The 22,959-nt window shown below is 44.9% G+C and overlaps 3 protein-coding genes across 3 annotated transcripts; all 3 read left to right on the top strand.

Annotated features, from left to right (window-relative positions):
* The first annotated feature begins 13,029 nt into the window (after nucleotides 1–13,029).
* On the top strand, nucleotides 13,030–17,787 carry LOC120641876 (kinesin-like protein KIN-14H). Its single transcript, XM_039918187.1, has 17 exons — nucleotides 13,030–13,315; nucleotides 13,443–13,628; nucleotides 13,725–13,869; nucleotides 14,052–14,161; nucleotides 14,258–14,377; nucleotides 14,498–14,701; nucleotides 14,866–15,075; nucleotides 15,149–15,223; nucleotides 15,340–15,486; nucleotides 15,563–15,707; nucleotides 15,809–15,918; nucleotides 16,102–16,260; nucleotides 16,347–16,549; nucleotides 16,828–16,909; nucleotides 17,021–17,125; nucleotides 17,204–17,308; nucleotides 17,393–17,787. The coding sequence occupies exons 1-17, from the start codon at nucleotides 13,280–13,282 to the stop codon at nucleotides 17,546–17,548; spliced, it is 2,298 nt and encodes a 765-aa protein (XP_039774121.1). The 5' UTR covers nucleotides 13,030–13,279; the 3' UTR covers nucleotides 17,549–17,787.
* Nucleotides 17,788–18,643: 856 nt separating this feature from the next.
* On the top strand, nucleotides 18,644–20,063 carry LOC120641875 (thioredoxin-like protein CXXS1). Its single transcript, XM_039918186.1, has 3 exons — nucleotides 18,644–18,870; nucleotides 19,329–19,451; nucleotides 19,606–20,063. Exons 1-3 carry the CDS (start codon nucleotides 18,763–18,765, stop codon nucleotides 19,762–19,764), a joined length of 390 nt encoding a protein of 129 aa, XP_039774120.1. The 5' UTR covers nucleotides 18,644–18,762; the 3' UTR covers nucleotides 19,765–20,063.
* Nucleotides 20,064–21,887: 1,824 nt separating this feature from the next.
* On the top strand, nucleotides 21,888–22,622 carry LOC120643132 (uncharacterized protein Os04g0629400-like). The gene has a single exon (XM_039919656.1). The coding sequence runs from the start codon at nucleotides 22,033–22,035 to the stop codon at nucleotides 22,408–22,410; it is 378 nt and encodes a 125-aa protein (XP_039775590.1). The 5' UTR covers nucleotides 21,888–22,032; the 3' UTR covers nucleotides 22,411–22,622.
* Nucleotides 22,623–22,959: the final 337 nt, after the last annotated feature.

Genomic DNA, 22,959 nt, shown 5'->3' with positions numbered 1-22,959 from the left:
GTGTCATACTAAGTCATTCATCTTCATGAACTTGTCTTCATGGCTTTGCACCAATCTTGCACCATACTAAATCTTTAGTATTGCAGCTGATACCTTCATGGCTTTGCACCAAACTTGCTAAGACTGATTCGTAGAATTCTTGATCCAAATCCAGATACAGTAAGTTGAGCTTGAAAATTATTTAGATGGAAGAAACTTGCTAAGACTGCAGTGCTTTAATATATTCCTTCAGACATACTAACACAGATAGAATAAAATATAACAATTCTATGTAATTTTTGACATGTTAGCACTGTGGCATAAGGTTTGCTCAAGTAAATGTGCAACTACAGTTTGGTATGTCATATGTTGCCAATTTTATTCAAAACAGACATTTATAGGTGTGTTCAATATCAGATTAGGCAACGCAGAGTTGGGTATATGATGTCAATTTTTATTTCTGCCAAGATCTCATATGCATGACATGAAAGCTCTGTTTCTTCAATGTTCAAGTTTCAGTTTCAAGCAAAATTCTACTTTGTTATTATACTGTGTTATACTACTTTGTGAGAAATAAGATGCTGCTATTAATGTATATATATAATTTATATTTTGATCTCATGAGATTTTATTATTAATTCTAGTTTGCAGTGGATTTGACCAACTAAGTATATATTAGTTGACTGGTTTGCACATTTCGTTGTTACTTGACAAATAATATCCAATCATCGACTAATTAGACTTAAAAGATTCATCATATGCTAATCAGTTAGACTGTGTAATTAGTTATTTTTTCAACTATATTTAATGCTTCATGCATGTGTTCAAAGATTCAATGTGACGGGTACTGTAGGAAATTTTTTGGGAACTAAACAGGGCCTAAAGAGCTTAACCTGAAAACATTGCATTCTCCATTTATATTTTTCCTGCCCAGTCTTGAAACATATTAACTAATCAGGAAAAATAGGATTCCCTAGGCATTTGCAACATACCAAATTCAAGACCCTCAACCAAATAGGAATCCTTACATATTAATAACTTTCTAATGTGTTCATGCTGCAGTGAACAATTGAAGTTCATGAATCCCGACAAGTATGCCGAAGAAGAATATGAGTTAGAGAGGCAAGTTCTCGCAACTTTTCATCAAGGAATTCTTACTGTAGTCTGGTGGATGAAATTTACAATTATTGCTAGGGCTGAGGCTGGTATTACTGGGACTCATGAGTCTGTAGTAGAATTGTGAAATGTTAAGTGCAGTTTGCTCAGGTCTAAAATCTCAGTTGCCATGTGTCTGCAATCCATTGTTGAAGCTTTTCTAATATGCCATACCATAATGTCTAGGTAGCTTTAGTCTTTAGATTTAATACTGATATGCTCAACTCCTGGTGATGTCACATGAAAGTTTTTCATTGATCAGAGAACTTGAGGAGGCTTCCTAACTAACCATTGAAATACTTGAATGGTAAAACAGTTTTACAGACTTGTTAAATAGAAGTATAATTCCATATTCCCTGTGGTATATCACATTATTGGCTCTTGAACTCTCTTGTGTGTATGCACATATATTGCAGTAATTGAATGAATAGATTGTGAAATCAGTGACATCTTTCCTCTCTCTTAAAGTTAGCTGCAATAACTTTCTAAATTCTTATAAACCAATGTGTGATAGCTCATGACAATTTCTCATGCTTAGAGCATCTCCAATAGTTTGCCATATTTTACTTGACATATCTTGTGTTTTGCCAATTTTTAAAAAAATATGCTAAGTAAAAAAAGAACTTATCTCCAACAGTTTGGCATAATTCACTTGCCAAATTCAGATCTAACTTACATCAGGAACTTTGAGAGAGAAACAAAATTATATTTATGCCCTTCCACCTCTTGAAAACTTAAATCAGGAACCCTTCTCTGTTATTTATTTCTTTTTTCACCCTTCCACCTGACTAGAAACCACGATGCCAATCGCGCGCCGCGCGCGTATATTTACGCGCTGGAGGCTGGTTTTCCCCAAGTTGCCAAAAATTGCCAAGTCTTTTATCAAACTGTTGGAGGAGTATTTTTAACATTTTTGCCAAAAATTAAAGATTGCAACTCGATTTGCCAAACTGCTGGAGATGCTCTCACTGTACTTTCCAGGAATGTTACTGATGATAACAAAATGAAGCCCCCAGTTCCAACTTCTAAATCGACAGCTAGCATGGTAGATGACCCATTTGTTGTTCTAGACACAGCCTCTGCTTCAGGTTCTGCATATACATCTCTAGGAAGATCTGCAAATCCCTTGGAAGATCTGGTTCTACATATACATCTCTAGGAAGATCTGCAAATCCCTTGGAAGATCTAGGGAAGCCTGCAAACTCTGAAGGCAAGGCTGCTGCTGATAGTTTATTTGAGGAACCAATTACATTTGACCGGGCCTCAAAATCAGATCCTAAATTTGTCATAAATATTACACGTGTTGTAATTTTTACCTGTAGCGTTAGCACAGGCTAACTTACTAGTCGGGGAAGGAAAGGGCAGATCATTTCCGCTTTCGGTGTGCGGTGGCGGTAAGATAGTTTCCGCCTTCAGAGTGAGGTCGTCATGTGACGCTGCTTCCCTCACCCTCGACCTCAAGGATAATCTTGTACCTTTCCAACTGGATTGTGTCTTCTCTCTTTCATGCAGTGCAGTAGCTCTCTCCTCGTCGTCCTGCCCACCTCCTACCATGCTCCACGCTGGTCGCCTCATGCCAACCTCATGTTATTGGACCACTTGTTCATCTCTCAATTATCTGCATCACTCATACTCCCTTGCACCTATTACCACGATCGGCTGCCATGCAAACCGAGGCAAAAATGAATGAAAACCGGAGAAAGTTTTTTTTTCCCTTCACCGGTGAATAAGTCCATGGATGAGCGTACATTTAGAACGCCAGTTCCAACATGTAGATGGCGCATTGCTACATGTCACAATATGAGAAACTAGGGCCCTGTTTGGTTGTATAGCATGAGTATCACGCACAATTCCCGAAAAAAAAATCTTACATGTATGGAGTACTAAACGAAATTTATTTGCAAAATCTTTTCACGGATGGGTGTAATTTTTCACGACGAATCTAATGATAGTAATTAATCGATGATTGGCTACAGTGATGTTACAGTAACCATGCTCTAATCGTGCGGTCAAAGGCCTCATTAGATTCGTCTCGCGAAGTAGTGCAGGGTTGTGGAGTTAATTTTGTCAATTGCCTTTATTTAGTACCCCTAATTATTGGTCAAAATTTTTGTGCTACTTGTACTACTACCAACCAAACAAGGCTTAGAGTGAAGGATACAACGGTCCCATCTTATTTTATTAAGAGGAAGCAATTGGCTTTCCAATCGAGAAAATTTCCAAACACTAACCACGTGGCGCATTGTTACGTGGCACAATGTGGCTAGCATGTTGGACGGTGGTTCCCAGCATGTTGCCAATAGCCATCTGCAGCGCGCCAGCGCGGTGCCTCTGAACTCCCTGGTCGGCTTTTGATCGACGCAGGAACCTGCGCATGTTCGGTTGTCCTCAGCGCCTCCGACGGACAACCGGGACCGTTGCGAGCGATGGGCTGAGCCACGACGCCATCGACGAAGTGATGCGCCGCTGGCAGGTAGTACGCTCCTTGTCGATGGAAGAGCAAGATGGGGAGCGCGGCAGCTGCGCGCGCGTCCATTGCAACGCAAGTGGCTGCAAACAAACAAGGCCGCAGCGCTCCGGGCTCCGGGCGTGTGGCAAGTGCCAATCTGCCCGGCCGCCGTCTCCACGCAAGCCTAGCCCCACCATGCTCCCCCCGCAGGCATGGCGGCACCCCTGCCATGCGTCATCGCCCGTCGTCTCGCCTCAGAGCAAGTATTGTGGGCCGGCGGAGAGCCGACTGGATCCTCCGTGGCAGTGGAGAGAGAGGCGAGCGGGCGTCTCGCTATCCGCCCGTTCGGAACCGGCTGAGAGGCACGCCACTCTCGCTGCCGTGCATTAAATGCACGCGGAGCCCACCCCGAGCCAACGCCTCTCAGCCGGCAGTCGGCGACAACTATAATTCTTGCTCTCATGGCCCGGCTTGGCTTGCTTCGGGCCCTACGATTCGTTCAGCGTTTCGGTTGTCGGACAAGCGCCTCCCACGACGTCCGACGTGCCCATGCCTCCGCGCTCGTTCGCCCCAACCAACGGTGCCACGCGCGCTCTTGTCCCAGGCTCCCCAAGCCGTTCGGTGCGCGTGCGCTCGCCGCGCACACGGAGTTCGGAGCCGGCCGGAGACGCGCCACGTCGCCGTCGTCGTCGCCGTCGCCGTCGCTGGTAGCGGCAGGCACTGTCACCGGCACCTGCTGGCCCGGTGTATCCCCACACCGACAGATGCGCCGCCACGGCCGGGCTAATCCTACCATCCTGAGCGGTGCCGTGCGGCGTACCCCACCCAACCCAATGGTCGGTCTCGTGTCGGCAGGGGGCTCTGGGTGTTGGAGCGCCGGCGGGTCGATGCGCGACGCGGTTTCGACGCCGCTTTCTACAACCAAACGCGCGCGCCGCTCGCTTGGTTTCTCTGCCGCGAGGTGGTGCGTGCTACTCATCGCAACTTTCCATCCCAAAATCCCTGCTTTGTCCATGCAGCAACAGGCGAGCTGAAAGCCAGTCAGGCCCCGTTTAGAGCAACGCTTATGGTTGCGCCAGCAAGCGGGCGAGAAGAGGAGCAGGTCAGCTCGGACGGGTGAGGCAGTGGAGGTGGGACCCACTGTCTTTATTACTTTCCGTGCAATCGGAGCAAAACAAACCAATCGGAGCGTTCCTGTAGAGTAAATGAACTCGCCCGCTTCTGATCGGCGTTTCGCGAGACGCCTGCACGGCATTCTCCTTTTCTCTCTCTGCCAGCAGTGATTCAGCCCGCTCCGCGCCCACTGCTATACTTGCTCTTAGTTTCCAAAAAATTTCCTACAGCACCCGTCACATTAAATTTTTGTATACATGCATGAAGCATTAAATGTAATTAAAAAATAACTAATTACACAGTCTAACTGATTAGCACGAGATAAATCTTTTAAGCCTAATTAGTTCATAATTGGATAATGTTTGTCAAATAACAATGAAATGTGGTACAGTACCAAAACCCAAACTTTTTGGCCAACTAAACACAGCCTCAGTTCGTCACTTATAAACCCTTTTTTTTCTGAGAGAATCTAGCCGATCAGAGAGAGAGGTGCTCATCCATCGGTACGGCTCTGTCGGAGTCAAGAACGATGCCTCTGGCACCAAACTATCGCTACGACTGATGTTACACGGACCCCATACTTGCCAATCTGCCATGCGATCGTCCTGCGTCAAGTACACGACGGCCCTAGCTAGCTTCACCTGCAAAGCATCATGTCAGGTGGGGCGCGCGTTCAGGTACCCAGAACTGGATTACAAGCCACGTAATGGCCATATTTGGTTGTGGTGTGAAAATATTTTGATGAGAGAGAAACGATGCTTTGACCACTAATTAGGAGTAGTAACTAAAGTCTAATTATAAAATTACCTCCACAACTATGGTACCGTAGCAGTTGCTTTAGCTAATGAGGCCTTTGACCGTACGATTAGAGGATGTTTGAGCACGGTTACTGTAGCATCACTGTAGCCAATCATGATGAGACTTGGCTCATTAGATTCGTCTCGAAAATTTACACTCATTCCTAAAAAGGTTTTGTAAATAGACTTCATTTAGTACTGCATGCGGGCATTCGTCTTTTAGTGAAATCTTGATGTGATTGTTAGCAAAATATGGCCAATTAGACACATCTAATGATGATGATGATGCCTCCATCCACAACCCGAGTCGCTAATCACTGCATCCCCGCACCGATACTTGGACTGTACTTAAAGCATGCACGCACGGCATTCTACGATTTCTAACACAAACCCGTGAAGCTTTCAGAATTCAGAGCTTCATCATCATCAATCAATAAGAAAAGGCCTCTGGTTGGCCCGTGTCTGGCTGTCTGCCAACGTCGGAGCTTTGGAGAAAGCTTGAAGTTGTTGGAGTAATGGGCTTGGCCCATTTATTCTAAAGCATTAAAAGAATTTAAAGCCCACTATTAATGCTAGGGAATCAATGTTTAATTCCGTACCGGGAATTGAGGAGGATCTCAACCGACTTAAAAGGTGGACTTCTTGTACACCACTTGTGAAGCCGGTAAGAGGAGGACGGTGAACCACACGCGCGCGCGCGCTCGCTAAACCTTGCTCGCCTTGAGATCCTGCACGGGATAGGCGGGCAATCAAGTTTTTGGGTAACGCTTTAGCGTGACTGCTCAAAAATACTAAGGCTTTGCCCGATTGTACGACTACTTCCTGGTGGACGAGCCGAACGACTACGTCGACTACATCTTGGTGACCGTTCGTGGGACTGCACTGCGAACTTCTTCCTGCACCGATTTAGTTCGACTACTTCGACTGAGGCCAACCGAGTAGATGTCTACTCCAGTTGGTAACAGCGCAGCCAATGCCTCCGTCAACGGCCCCGCTTTAGGGTACTTCCTGAAACTTTGGTTATTTATATTGTTTATGCTTATATGTGTGATAAGTATAAACATGTACACATGTTTTATTTTACTCCTTAAAGTCATAGAAATATTGCTAGTTTATACATCTAATTTTGGAATTAAAATATACCGAAAATTGCCTAGATTTCTAACAATCCAAAAACCTGATTGTGTTAATAGGCTTTCGGTATCTAGCTTTGCTGCATCAATCAAACCATCACCTTTTGATGGTTCAAATTACAAACGTTGGCAAGAGCGGCTTATACTGTGGTTAACACTATCGAGAGTGATCCATGTGAAAGAGGGTAAGCCTGAACAATTCTCTCCAGAGGAAGGGAGTGCGTTCGATGAGGCTGATATCCTCTTTCGAGGCTTGATCATTAGTGTTCTCGGTGATAACCTGGTGGATTCTTATATCCGGCTGCCAACTGGCAAAGCTTTGTGGGATGCTCTTGAGGCTCAATATGGAGTATCTGACGCCGGGAGTGAGTTGTATATCATGGAGCAGTTCCTTGAGTACAGGATGGTCGAAGACCGTTCTGTAGTGGAACAAGCTCATGAAATACATACTCTGGCAAAAGATCTCAAAAATTGCAGCAAAGAGTCCCCATGTGTGTTACCCAATAAGTTTGTGGCTGGAGGTATAATCTCTAAGCTGCCACCTTCTTGGAGGGACTTTGCTACTTCTCTAAAACATAAGAGACAGGAGTTCACAATAGATGGACTCATAGGGACTCTTGATGTTGAGGAGAAGGCGAGAGCAAAGGACATACGTGGGAAAGGAGTTGTTGGTGCTTCAAGTGCCAATCTTGTTCAGAAGAACAACTCCCATAAGAACAAGAAAAAGCCACCGCAGAACCAACCAAAGACTAAGAAGACAACCACTTTTAAGAAGAAGAAGACGGGAGCCTGCTATGTGTGTGCTAGTACGGATCACTTTGCTGCAAAGTGTCCGAACCGCAAAGGCAACGACTCCGCCAACATGGTTATTAGCGAGCCTGGAGGAACTTCGGGGTACGGTAATTTATTACCTACTGTTCTTTCAGTTTTTGGTTCACCCGAGTGGTGGGTTGACACTGGTGCTAATATTCATGTTTGTGCTGATGCTTCTTTGTTCTCTTCTTACCAGACCGGCGGGACTTCCTCCTTGCTGATGGGGAACGGATCACATGCGCGTGTTCTTGGTGTTGGTACGGTAAATCTGAAGTTTACTTCGGGGAAGACCGTGCAGCTGAAGAACGTGCAGCATGTCCCCACCATCAAGAAGAATTTAGTCAGCGGCTCTCTACTGTGTAGAGATGGTTTCAAATTAGTCTTTGAGTCCAATAAATGTATCTTGTCTAAGTTTGGTACTTTTGTTGGAAAAGGTTATGAAAGCGGAGGTTTGTTCCGTCTTTCTTTGTCAGATGTTTGTAATAAAATTGCATACAATGTTATTAACGTTGATGAAACAAATGTTTGGCATTCGAGGCTTTGTCACGTTAACTTTGGTTGTATGATGCGCTTAGCTAATTTGAGCTTAATTCCAAAGTTCACTTTTGTCAAAAATTCTAAGTGTCATGTATGTGTTGAATCAAAACAAACTCGTAAGCCTCATAAGACCGCGGAGGCAAGGAGCTTGGCACCCTTAGAATTAATTCATTCCGATTTGTGCGAAATGAATGGAGTGTTGACAAAAGGTGGTAAAAAATATTTCATGACTTTGATTGATGATAGTACTAGATTTTGTTACATCTATTTGTTGAAGTCAAAAGATGAAGCTTTACACTACTTTAAAATCTATAAAGCTGAAGTAGAAAACCAACTTGAGAGAAAGATCAAAAGAGTTAGGTCAGATCGTGGTGGCGAGTATTTCTCAAATTTATTCACTTTATTCTGCGAGGAACATGGTATTATTCATGAGAGGACGCCTCCCTATTCACCTCAGTCAAATGGGGTTGCCGAAAGAAAGAACCGCACTCTAACGGATTTGGTTAACGCCATGTTAGATACAGCGGGACTTTCCAAGGAATGGTGGGGTGAGGCTATATTGACTGCATGTCATGTCATAAACCGTGTTCCTACAAAGAATAAAGAGATAACTCCTTTCGAGGAATGGGAGAAGAAAAGGCCAACACTGTCATACTTACGTACATGGGGTTGTTTGGCAAAAGTGAGTGTGCCAATAACCAAGAAACGTAAGCTTGGACCTAAAACTGTGGATTGTATCTTTCTAGGTTATGCTATTCACAGCGTTGGATATAGATTTTTAATAGTGAAATCTGGAGTACCTGACATGCATGTTGGTACTATAATGGAGTCCAGAGATGCTACATTTTTTGAAAACATTTTTTCCATGAGAGATGAAACAAGTTCATCTAGGCAAGAGTTCATCAAGGATGATGGCTCTGCTGAGCCGATAGAACACAATGAACATACACTTGTAGAAAATCCTGAGGAGGATAACAATGATGCTCCGAGAAAGAGCAAGAGACAAAGGACTGTAAAGTCTTTTGGTGATGATTTCATTGTATACCTCATAGATGATACACCCAGAACCATTGAAGAGGCATATTCATCTCCTGATGCTGACTATTGGAAGGAAGCAGTAAGGAGTGAGATGGATTCTATTATGTCTAATGGAACATGGGAGGTCGTTGAACGTCCTTATGGATGTAAACCGGTTGGATGCAAGTGGGTGTTCAAGAAAAAGCTTAGGCCAGATGGTACTATTGAAAAGTACAAGGCTAGGCTTGTGGCCAAGGGTTATACACAAAAAGAAGGAGAAGATTTCTTTGACACTTATTCACCAGTTGCCCGATTGACCACAATTCGAGTGTTACTTTCCTTGGCAGCCTCTTATGGTCTTCTCGTTCATCAGATGGACGTTAAGACGGCTTTCCTCAATGGAGAGTTAGAAGAGGAGATCTATATGGATCAGCCGGATGGGTTTGTATCAAAGGGTCAAGAAGGAATGGTTTGTAAGTTGTTAAAATCTTTATATGGTCTCAAGCAAGCGCCTAAGCAGTGGCATGAAAAGTTTGATAGAACTTTGACCTCTGCCGGCTTTGTTGTGAACGAAGCTGACAGATGTGTGTACTATCGCTATGGTGGGGCTGAAGGAGTGATTTTGTGCTTGTATGTGGATGACATACTGATCTTTGGCACTAGCCTTAATGTGATTAAGGAAGTCAAAGAGTTTTTATCTCAAAATTTTGAGATGAAGGATCTGGGAGAAGCTGATGTTATCCTTAATATAAAGCTGGTAAAAGAGATCAATGGTGGGGTGATTCTTACACAGTCTCACTATGTGGAGAAGGTGTTAAGTCGCTTTGGTTATAGCGACTATAAACCTGTCTCAACACCATATGATGCCAGTTTAATTCTTAGAAAGAACAAAAGGATAATGCGAGATCAGCTGAGATATTCTCAGATCATTGGTTCATTAATGTATTTAGCGAGCGCTACAAGACCTGACATCTCGTTTGCTGTAAGCAAACTGAGCCGGTTTGTTTCAAACCCGGGAGATGATCATTGGAAGGGTCTTGAAAGAGTAATGCGCTATCTGAAGGGGACAATGAACTATGGAATTCACTACACCGGGTACCCAAGGGTACTAGAAGGGTATAGTGATTCAAATTGGATTTCTGATGCTGATGAGATAAAGGCCACAAGTGGATATGTGTTTACACTTGGTGGTGGAGCTGTTTCCTGGAAGTCTTGCAAGCAGACCATCTTAACGAGGTCAACTATGGAAGCAGAACTCACAGCATTAGATACCGCCACTGTTGAGGCTGAGTGGCTTCGTGAGCTCCTTATGGACTTGCCGATAGTTGAAAAAACCGTTACCGGCAATCCTAATGAACTGTGACAATCAAACGGTAATTGTCAAGGTGAATAGTTCAAAGGATAACATGAAGTCATCTAGACATGTGAAAAGGCGGTTGAAATCTGTCAGAAAATTGAGAAACTCCGGAGTTATAGCCCTGGACTATGTTCAGACGGCTAAAAATCTGGCAGATCAGTTTACAAAGGGTCTTTCACGAAATGTGATAGACAATGCATCTATGGAATTGGGCTTGAGACCCACGTGAGTCATTCTATAGTGGAAACCTGTCCTATGTGATCGGAGATCCCGTGAATTAGGATGGTGAAACAAACTAAAGTCTGACTGTGAGAAGAGAACCTTTGTGAAAAGGGCTCATTCCGTGTATAAGGTGCATTTCTCTTCTAATCTGTATGGCAGGTTGGTCTATACCTTAATGTGTGCCAGGTGGTTTCTTTTAAACAAATGAGTTGTTTTCTTGAAACAAAGATGTTGTCCTACAGAACATCTGAAAGGAACACACCTATATGAGTTTGACCACTGGTCATGGTCTATGAGAATTGGGTATTCTCTAGAAACTCATGAAGGGCCTGGAGTATGACTTATAAGCTCCAAACCGCGGGGATGCTTTTGCAGCCTAGTACCAGTGTAGGGCTCTGGTCAAACTTGTTTGCACAAAACTGGCAATTCAAGGCATAGTCCATTGCACAGTTGTGAATAAGTGTAGCCTTTGTCCTAGATGGAAGTTCAACTTAACAGTCTCTGTCGAATACTGGTATATCAATGAGAGAATGAGGGTATTTCTAGTGTGGCTTGAATTTCTTGGTGGGGATTGTTGGAGTAATGGGCTTGGCCCATTTATTCTAAAGCATTAAAAGAATTTAAAGCCCACTATTAATGCTAGGGAATCAATGTTTAATTCCGTACCGGGAATTGAGGAGGATCTCAACCGACTTAAAAGGTGGACTTCTTGTACACCACTTGTGAAGCCGGTAAGAGGAGGACGGTGAACCACACGCGCGCGCGCGCTCGCTCGCCTCGCCGGGCCGGGCCGTGGCCGTGGCCGAGGCCGAGGCGCGGCGCGGCGCGGCGCGGCGCGGCGCGGCCGGCCGGACGGGCGGGCGGGCGGTGCGGCGCGGCGCGGCGCGGCGCGATGTGATGTGATGGCTATTTTGCCGTTGACAGCAATTAATCGTGCGATTAAACGTGCAATTAAATCTGTAATTAATGGCCATAACTGCATCACCTAAATGACTCTGATGGTGTCCAGGTTCAACGAACCTGAGCACCTGAGTCACTATATAAGGAGTGCCATGCCCCTCATCCATCCTGCACCAGAGCACTGAGGCAACTCGGCTCCTCTCTTCTCCCTCTCCAGTTGCAACAACTGAGTTCCCCAACGCTAATATCTGCGCGCACAGAATTAGCGTGAGCAGGCCTCCGAAACCTTGCTCGCCTTGAGATCCTGCACGGGATAGGCGGGCAATCAGGTTTTTGGGTAACGCTTTAGCGTGACTGCTCAAAAATACTAAGGCTTTGCCCGATTGTACGACTACTTCCTGGTGGACGAGCCGAACGACTACGTCGACTACATTCTGGTGGCCGAACGACTACGTCGACTACATCTTGGTGACCGTTCGTGGGACTGCACTACGAACTTCTTCCTGCACCGATTTAGTTCGACTACTTCGACTGAGGCCAACCGAGTAGATGTCTACTCCAGTTGGTAACAGCGCAGCCAATGCCTCCGGCAACGGCCCCGCTTTAGGGTACTTCCTAAAACTTTGGTTATTTATATTGTTTATGCTTATATGTGTGATAAGTATAAACATGTACACATGTTTTATTTTACTCCTTAAAGTCATAGAAATATTGCTAGTTTATACATCTAATTTTGGAATTAAAATATACCGAAAATTGCCTAGATTTCTAACAGAAGTTTTAACCTTCATCAGAAGTAGTGAAGAACTGAACTCGCGGACAATCAGCACGACGTATGGTCACCAACCCAAGGTTACGCGAACAGTGATCCGGGCGCAAGTGGCTGATGGGGGAGTAGAATCCAGCTGGCCCCACAGATCCCTAACCGGCTAATTAACCTAATCAGCAGTTCAGTACACTAATCAGTCAGTCCCCAGCAGCGCCCAAATCATCTGGGAATTTTAGTTAAGCACTTAATTCCCCGACACGACGAGACAAACACACAGCGATCAGCTAGCGTCCATCGCCGGTAATGGCGTCTCGTCGTCGTCGTCGTTCTCGTCCGGCGGTGAAGCGACGGCCTACCACAGTTCCGGAGGCGAAAAAGGGACGCGGCATCGCACTGCTGACTCGCCTCGCCTCCTCGTCGCGCGTCGCGCCCAACCCAACCCGAAAGGGACAAAAGTCACCCAGCCAGCCGGGGGAGAGCAACGTCGCAGCTCGCTCGGCCCGGCCCATCTCAAGGCCCGCGACGCGGAAGTTGACCGTTCGTCGCGATCGAGCATGCCGGAACTGCCCCTACCCGTGCGAACGGAACCCCGAGACCGCCACGCGGCCGGGCCGGCCACCCACTGTTTCGCCACGAGCGGCCGCGGCCGGCGCGGAGCCACCTGCCGCGCCGGCCCGCGCCGCTCCCCAGTGGCAGGGGAGTAAATAAACCCCTCCTGCCATATCGGGCCGGGTACCCCTTGTCGTGTCGGGTTCAAAATATTTCGAAAAAGCTCCCCTTCTCCCCCCTCCCCCTCGGCTTCTCGCTCGGATCCGAGCCAACGGGAAAATTCCCTGGAAGAGCACCTCGGCCCCGCGGCTCTGCTGAGGTTTTCCGGGGCTTTTCGGATCCCGGGTGCGAATTCGTCGGCGCTTCAAAGCCACGAGATTCTTTGCCGTCGGGTTCACTCCACCCCGCAACGAGAAAGCTCCACCTCTCCCACCGCCGGGAGGAGGAAAACCTAAGCTAGAACCCCTAGTCCCGCCAAGGAATCCCACCATGGCCTCGTCTCTGCCGCCTCGAGGTTCCTACCTGGTGATTTTTTCCTCGCCTCCTCTGCAAACTTTCCCCTTTGTTTCTAGGGTTTTGCTATTCGCTTCTGAGTTGGCCGGGATTCGAAATGCGGTGAGTGGTGACGGTGCTGCTGCTGCTGTTGCCGCAGAAGAAGGAGAACGCGGGGACCGCGCGGCGCGAGATGGGGCTCAAGGTGGCGCCGCGCCGGAACGTGCTGTCGGCCATCAACAACGGCGGGGCGGAGGCCGCGCCCGTGGTCGAGTTCAGTGGGAGGGAAGACGTGGAGCGGCTGCTTGCCGAGAAGATGAAGGGCAAGAGCAAGAACGATTTCAAGGTTGGTTCCGGCGGCCGGCGGGGCTTTATTGGTTAGGGTTTTGTACTTTTGTTGCGGATTTGGAGGCGTTTTCTTGAATTCGTCATATTTCTGCAGGGGAGAGTCGAGCAGATGAGCGACTACATCAAGAAGCTCAGGGCGTGCATCCGATGGTACATGGAACTAGAGGATGGCTATTTGGCTGAGCAGGAGAAGCTCCGGGGTACTTTGGATGCCGAGAACAGCCGTCATACTCAATTGGGTAATAAATCCTAACTCTTCTTTTATTCTTTCCGTTTGGCTGAGCTCATGGAGAGGAATATTGAGCCCTCACAGGCTCTCAGCGCACTGTACTATTTCGTATCTGATGAAGATTCTGAATTGTTGTTCATTTGAGTGCCTGTCAGCGCCACATGGTATTTATCGATAAAATTCTCGTTGCAGAGGCCCAGCTCAGCAATGCGATTGAAGAGTTGAAAGCTGCTAACTTGGATTTGACAAGGCGTTGCGAGAATCTAGAGGAGACCTTGAGCAGGGAGAAGTCCGAAAAATTGGTGAGGGACAGATAATCTTATTTATTTTTTGCGTGGTAATTGATCCACTTCCAACTTCTCGCTAAAATTTTATTTACTCAATTTTGTATATGGCAGATTGCTGCGGAGTCTTACGAGAAAGAAATGCAGGAAAGAGAATTGGCTGAGAGTTCACGTGATCTACTGACTGTAGATCTAGAAAGGGTCACTCATGACGCCAAGCGCTTTAGCGAGCAGGTAATGGTTGGCATAATGTTTTCAGGGAAATAGTTAATGTAACCTTATTGTTTTTTTAAATGGGTTTGTACCTCAAGAGTCAAACCACTTTGTTAACATATATATGTCATGAACTGCCAGCTAAAAATGGTTCAAGACACGAACAAAAGGCTTCAAGAATACAACACCAGCTTACAACAGTACAACAGTAATCTTCAGGCTGATGCCTCAAAGAGTGGTGAGACTATCTCAAAACTACAAAAAGAGAAGAGCGCCATGATGGAAACTATGGCCGCTTTGAGAGAATGTAACAATTCAATGAGCAGCCAGCTAGAATCTTCTAGAGTGAGTACTTTCAAGAAATATTTTTTGATCAACTATTTATTGAATTTTATGTGTTTCATAAGGAAAGTCATGGACTGTTCAATTAATTTGAATGATATGCATATTTCAGCATGAATTACAAATATATATGTTTTTAAATCTATTTTCTTTTAATATTCTGTTAGGCTTCTCAACAAGAGGCAATTAGGGTGAAGGAAGAACTCAGGAAAGAAGTGGAGTGCTTTAGAGCTGAGTTGAAGCAGGCTAGAGATGACCGTGATCATTCAGTTGCTCAACTGAACAATTTGAACATTGAACTTGCTAATTGCAAGGAACAAATTGGTAGATCATCTAAAGAATGTGAGAGCATGAGCACTAAAGTATCAGCACTTGAGGTTTGTATCTGCAGATTTGGATTCATATCTGTAGCTCATAACTATTGAGCTTAAAATCATTCTCTGTTTTTAGGAAACATGCAATACACAGCAAGATCAGATTCAGACTTTACAGAAGCAGCTTGCAGTTGCAACCGAGAAGTTGAAGGTTAGAAGTTGAATCATTTGCTAGTTGCTTCTAGTATTTCTAATACCTCTATGAAACTAATGTACTAATGTATCATTTCGTTTTTTGTTGTTTGAAACAATTATTCATCTACGCAGCTTGCTGATGTGACTGCAATCGAGGCGATGACAGGGTATGAAGAGCAGAAGGAGAAAATAAAATACCTTGAGGAGCGTTTGGCACATGCAGAGTCTCAAATTGTTGAAGGTGATGAGTTGCGGAAAAAACTACACAACACCATACTGGTAATACATGAAAACATACTATCTCTTTGTTTGTATATGTTTACTCTCTAGGTATTGATTAGCCTCATCTTTACAGGAATTGAAAGGAAATATCAGGGTTTTCTGTCGAGTTCGTCCGCTTCTTCGGTTTCATGGTGATTCAAATGGTCTAGAAGGTGCCTCTATCTCTTTTCCAACATCAGTAGAATCTGCAGGGCGTGCTATTGATTTGATGAACCAAGGTAAATTATGTGTTCAACATAGTTATTTCTTGGGTTTCTTACTGAGTTTTATATTATGATACGAATGTGGTGTTCCTTTTTTGTTATATTTTCCCATGCAGGCCAAAAGCTTTCCTTTTCGTATGACAAGGTTTTTGACCACAATGCTTCACAAGAAGATGTGTTTGTGGAAATATCGCAATTAGTCCAAAGTGCCCTTGATGGATATAAGGTATTAACTTTGAATTGCAACATGATGCACTGATGGATAGTTATGAATGTTCACCTTGTATGGTTGCAATCGTCCTTCACTCCCAACATATGCAATGGAAATCATACGCATATTGGTTAGTTGTCGTATCTTTTGTTCATCTATGAAGCAATTTATCGTGGTTAATGTGTCGCTGTGATGCAGGTATGCATATTTGCATACGGTCAAACCGGATCTGGTAAAACTTATACGATGATGGGCAGACCAGGGAATGATCAGAAAGGCATGATTCCTCGTTCATTGGAACAAATTTTTAAGACAAGTCAATCTCTAGAGTCTCAAGGATGGGAGTATTTCATGCAAGTTAGTATCACACAACTATTTGGCTCACAAAGTGCTGTGTTGGTTTGTGTTGTACTAATATAATGTATATTTGACTCAATGTGTAGGCATCAATGTTGGAAATATACAATGAGTCAATTCGTGATTTGTTAGCACCAGGACGCCCAAATAGTTTTGACATGTCAGCCAGTAAACAATATACTATAAAGCATGACCCTCATGGGAATACAACTGTGTCTGATCTTACAATTATTGATGTCTTCAGTATTGCTGATGTGACTAATCTACTAGAGAAAGCATCCCACAGCAGGTGAGCCTCTTTCATCGCACATATTCAATTGACCCTTGTTTCTTGTTGAGAATTGACATTTGTTACTAACTTTTTGCTTCAATACAATAGACTTATTGGTGCATTATTTATTTTGTGCAAAGGGTAGTGTTAGTATATAGTTAATGGAATGTTTTACTTGTTTTTAGGGAAGCAAAATCACTGGTTTAACCTTGTATCTAACCTGGTTTCCCTACATGTATATTTAAGTGACTACATATCTGTATTGGATCTAATATTGTGTTCTACATTTTTAACAGATCTGTGGGTAAGACCCAGATGAATGAGCAATCCTCTAGGAGTCATTTTGTATTCACACTAAAGATATCAGGGTCAAATAAGGTATGCAAAGTCTCACACACTAAAGATATCGTTATCAAATGAGATATGCAAATACCCAGTATACTAAATAATCATAAATGATACAACTATATTTTTTTAATTTTCTTGCAGAACACAGGTCAACATGTCGAAGGGATTCTTAACTTGATTGATTTAGCTGGGAGCGAGCGTCTTGCTAAAAGTAGTTCCACAGGTGATCGCTTGAAGGAAACTCAGGTAAGTGTTTGTTTCTTACAGATTTCCAATATTCTCAGCATTTGGTAGTGGTATGTAATCATTTTTTTTATGTTTTAGTCAATCAATAAAAGCTTGTCAGCTCTAAGTGATGTAATCTTTGCGATTGCAAAAGGAGATGACCATGTTCCCTTCAGAAATTCAAAACTTACATACCTATTGCAGGTTAGTGATTCATTGTATCTATTTAAAGTTGTATGTTCAGGAGTTCATTTTAAACAATTTCTTAACTATTACTTGACTTTGCAGCCTTGCCTTGGAGGGGACTCGAAAGCTCTCATGTTTGTCAATATTTCACCTGAGGCATCATCTGTTGGGGAGACAATATGCTCATTGAGGTTTGCTTCAAGGGTGAATGCTTGTGAGATTGGGATACCAAGACGTCGGACAAGCACGTCCATTTGATTGTAGGCTGAGTTATGGGTAAAGTCGTTGTAGCCATCATTGTAATGTGATGTATGATGAGCTGGTTTATGCCACATTTGGCCACAAAGTTGAAACTCAACATAAATCTTGGTAACTTGTACAGTGTAGGTAGTGGCAATATGCTGAGAGCAGCATATCTTTTGAGTACCGAAACCTTCTCACGCTTTTCGTTTGGTATATAGTAGATTTCAGTAATATTAATTAATTGTCACGCGGTTTCAGAATTGAAACTACATTTCCATCCCATCCGGGCAACGATCGGTAAATGTATGTAGGTTATAATTCTGAATTTCCAAAAAATCAGTTGTTTCCAAAAAAAAAACTAGCTTGACTCGTACTGTTTTTTTTAAGAAATCAGCAGCAGCTCTGCTACATCATTTAAGAGAGGAAGCAAGAGACATTCAGTACAGGTTTATCATACTAATATTACTTTTATAATAGCCCAGAGACCAGGTTATTTTTCATTGGATAATCCAAGATCTATTCAATATCTTTTTGTTTTCTTCTCTCCAGCGATGCATGAAAGCTGTGTCAATTCATTAAGAAGGAAAGAATACAAAGGAGAGGCAAGCAGCCAATTCCCAGCGATGTCCAACTCCCACGGGCATTAGAAACTCGAGCTCCAACAAACCCTGATCTAAGTTTCAAGAAGATAAGCAAATTGATGCCGCAGAAGAATGTAGCACTGCCAGCAACACCCTATGATGTGGATTTGACTATGATGGACGCGTTTTACTAGGATGTTAGTTAATAAGATTAAGTTGTGGGCTCCTTTCCGGCATCTCACCTGATAAGCATTCTATTAATATTTATGCATCCCGTGTTCTCACTATTTATGCATCACATGTTCTCACCTAGGCTGATAAGCATTGTATTAATATGCTTCCATTTGTACGTCTCTCTTTTTTCTACTACTGGAAATATCTCTTATGTGGTTCACATAAACACATACTGTAAAGAGTTTTTAATGCTGCATAGGATCCTCCTGACTCCAGAAAAATCAGACCAGCCAAAATAAGGCCGGCCCCACCATCTGTAGAATATATTCCCATGCTTATCTTATCGGAGAGGATTGGCACACCTCTCTTTCCGTAGTCAATCTGTAAATCTTTTTCTTGCTGGGGAAGGGGTCATGGAGGAGACCCAGAAGCAGCAGGACAGAGAAGGGGAAGAAGCTTGTGTTCTCAGGCCGTATGGAGATCCAGCAGCCCCGGGGGGTTGGCAATTCGAAGGTCGTGAAGGTTCAGAGCGAGGAGGCGTGGGAGCTGTTCACCAATCAAGCAAGCAACGAAGGGCGCCCTGTGGGTACCCCCTTCCTCTCCCTTTCCTCCCCTCCCCTCCCCTCTCCTTTGGCCTGCTGCTTTTCTTCTTGTTGAGATTCCGTTCAATTTTTCAAAGTTCTAACGATGCCCTTTGATGGTGCGGGCTCTCAGTTATTTCCAGTTGGGTCCATTCTTTGTTTCTGTTTATGATTGTGCGAGAACGATTGCTGTATATCATAACGCTGTTACTTTTGTGAGATTATACAACTTTTTAGCAACTTGGTTTCTATATAGCCATGCTCCTTGTTCTCCCTTTTGCTGTTTGTGCATCCTTTACATCTTTTCCTTTCATTATAATGAGCAAAATCAGTAGAGCTGGGGAAAGATTAACCTGACGGTAGGTGCTCCGTTTTTGCTAGTGAACAGCGATCCTGCTCCTGTTTTTCAAATCCACACAAAATCTTAACCTTGATAAATTATCCCTCCATTTCGTGCAGGTTGTTGCCCATTTCGGGGCATCATGGTGTGTGACATCGCTGTCCATGAACTACAAGTTTGAGGAGCTAGCTCAGACCCACCCTGAGATCTTGTTCCTCTATGTGGATGTTGACGATATCCAGGTAAATCACTTTTGACCTTACGAGTCTTGTGTCTGGGCTTTTTATGGTCTAACCTCTAAGGAAAGAAAGGAACTCGCTCTTCATACATGTCTCTGTAGAAAGTCTGATTAAGCTATGCCACCATGCTGTACTGACGCACTGTAAATGAATGCAGAGTGTTTCATCCAAGTACGGAGTGAAGGCCATGCCGACATTTTTCCTGATCAAGAACAAGGAGGTGGTGAGGAAGATCGTTGGGGCGAATCCAGATGAGTTGAAGAAGCTGGTGGATGCTTCTGCTGATCCCTTCGAAACTCAGATAGTCGTCGAATAGCCGTTCGTCGCCATCATGTCCTCTGAAACTGCTCTGTGACCGTGAGCACTGCCTGGTCAGGTTTCTGAATTGCGTCTGGGATGTTCCAAACTGTACATTGTCGCACTTGTGACTCTGATGGGTGTCGCTTTATAGCTCAGTAGTCTTGCCTGTTGGTCCTGCAACTGTGACAGCAGTGTGTGTGACTCTGTTTTTTTTTTTTTTGAAAGAGTGTGACTCTGAATGTTGCATGCGTTTGAGGTTGAAAAATAAAGGTCGCTTATCAGCTCACCTCAGATGGTAAATGGTTGATTATGCTAGTGCCAAACTGCTCTCTTCTGACAATGGAGTACTAAAGTGTTACCATCTCTGCAGCATTGCAAATGTGCAAATCCCCATGGCTATCTCCAACAAGAAAATGCATTTTCAGAGAGGCATTTAGCTATTTGCATAGTGAACAGTGTATGCATATGGCATGTAAATTTTTGTTTCTCCAACAAACCACGCATATGCAAATGCATCTTCCACCTAAACAACACTCTCTCAATAAAATATTATTATTCCTCACCCTCTCCCTCACATGTACAGTTATGCATTGGAGGAGGGAGGATGTGCAAATTTGCACACCCTCTCTCTTCGTGTGCATTTTGGCTCTTGCGAATGCATGCTCTGTTGGAGACACATGCATTGCGCTACAGCGTCGTGCGAGAGCCATTTTTACATTTGCGTGTCCTTTTGCGTTACCTGTTGAAGATAGCCTAAGCGTGATGTAAAATCCCAGATTACGTTGGTAGGTACTATGTGGTAGAGGTAGCTTCTTTTTTTTTAGATTAGTATTTCAAGGCGCCAGTGCACCTGCAGCTTTGCATCTGAATCAAACGAATATACAACAGAAATGGACCTGACCTGCACCTAACCACCCTAGGATAATGAACAAAACTGCAAGCTGTGCTGTGTCCCAATGCAACATGTGAGCAACTATCGATATGTCACAGGCTGGCTTCAGCTTTTCTCTCAATGATAGATAGTCTTATCTTCGTCCGAGAGGCGCTGAAGAAAAAGGTGATAGGGAAGACGAGGAAGGGAAGGCAAATCATTGCTGGGGAGACACCATGGCATGCCGCCATGGCACCACGGACTGTGGTGTACAGTGCTCGCTCCACGATCCCATTCCCATGATCTGTGGGGCTCTGAAGCTTCACACTTACTGTCGCCTCGTCCAATAGATCCCCAGGTTTTACTTTTGACCAGGAGCGTCGGCACTCGGCAGAGTAACTTCTGTTACCGACAAGCACAACAGATGGTAGAAGTGCGCTTTTGTCGCCTAAGAATTCTGCTTGCTTTCTGCAATTCTTGTTAGAAGCGACGGCGAACAAAACGATGAAAACAGCAAAGATCAAACTTCAAGAGATACAAGGATTTAACGTGGAAAACCCCTCCAATGCGAAGGGTAAAAACAACGGGCGCCAGCCAGCAAGAACTTTACTATATCGGGTGTGTGTTTACAATGGCTAACGGCGGCTTACAAGAGGAATAATCGGATTGATGTTCTCCGGTGAAGCCTATGGATTAAATATATAGGAGAGTCATATGGTCTCCTCAACTTCTACTAGCAATGTGGGATTAAAAGTTTGCACCACATGGGCCTTTGAGATTTATTTGGAATAACTAAAATATTTAATGAGCCAAGCCCAAATTTCAACAATCTCCCAGTAGAATTTGGATCACAATATAACAATTCTGCTGTGATCACTCTGTCAGGTGAATGCAGAAGAGCACAACGTACCACTGCAGAAATGATTTTGTGACCTTTCCATTCTGTCATGCAAACCAGAAAGCACAGAGCACAGAGCAGGCTGATGACCAAACTAACTGCGAAAACTGAACGGCACTGAATAAGATAAAAAGTTTTTGTGACATAATCAAGCTCTCGTGATTGTTTGTTAATTGCTTACTATTATAATACTGTGCGTACTTCGGTAAGAGCAACTAACAGAACTTTTCCTCACGCTATCTCGCTCTCTCTCCTTCACGTGTAGCCATGCACGAGCGCTAATCCGACAAGCAGCACTAACACCAAAACAAAAGCGAGGTGGCCGAGTGCCCCCTCGCTCTTGCTCTGTGACCCATTCGCCATCACTCACTCTCCCATTTCTCTCTCTCTCTCTCTCTCTCTCTCTCTCTCTCTCTTCTCACCCAGTTTCCCTCCGTGCATGTTCTTCTAGTGAGAGAGGAGGGAGTGGTGGCTCGAGGTTGAAGAGAGCAGCGGCTGCCCAGCCCTGCCCTCCAATGTGCTGCTACGTGGGCAAGGCGACCAAGATCTTCGTGTGCCTCGTCGCCGCGCTCCTCGTCGCGGGCCTCGTCCTCGGCATCGGCCTGGCCCGCCACACGTGGGGAGCCAACAGGGCCCAGCCAGACTGCCGCTGGCCCGACTGCCAGCAGCAACAGCAGGGGCCCGCGTACGGCGGCGACCCGCTCCTCCCGGCCACCGCCACCACGCCGCCGGCCAACCCGCTCACGCAGCCCGCCGTGGCTGCCTTCCCCGGTGTCGCTTCGTCGTCGTCCTCCTCCGCCGCCTCACCCGCCGCGCCCCCGCCCACGGGCGTGCCCTACTTTGGGCCGCCTGGGCCGCTCGTCGTGGGCCTCGGCCCGTCTGCTCACGCATGAGGGGCTGAGGCAAAGCGAATCCGATTTTGACTTTTTTTTCTTTGGTATTATTATTACTTTCCTGGATTTAGCGTTTGAATGCGATTTATTTCCTTTTTTTTGTACTCCTATTTCTATACTTATTTTGGACTTGTTTCGCTGTACAATTGCCAAAATTACTCCGAACTTGTACCCATTGCTTCCTCGGATACAGCTAAATTAAATTAAATTCACCTGGGTGTCTCCGGTTTAACTTTGGGGGGGGGGGGGGGGGTGCGGATTCGCGCTCCTGTTCCAAATGGTCCTGAAATTTCGGCGAAATTCCTGTGAAATTTCACGTACCAAACAGTCATTATCCGCCGTTCCGTGGCCTCCCTCCCCACATGCTTCCTTCCACCGTAAGCCTCGGCCGACCGTTTCCGTTTCGCGCAGCCAATGAGAATATTTTCATTTCCCGCTCGCGTCCTCCCACTGACAAGTGAGCCCGGGCGTCGGGGCCCCACCCGCAGGCAAACAAAGCCCTGCAACCAACGCCGCTCCCCCAAAACACTTTTCAGGTCTCGCTCGCCC

This window comes from Panicum virgatum, chromosome 7K (genome assembly GCF_016808335.1).
Source record: "Panicum virgatum strain AP13 chromosome 7K, P.virgatum_v5, whole genome shotgun sequence".
NCBI lineage: Eukaryota > Viridiplantae > Streptophyta > Magnoliopsida > Poales > Poaceae > Panicum > Panicum virgatum.
This window is presented reverse-complemented; position numbering and strand designations above follow the sequence as displayed.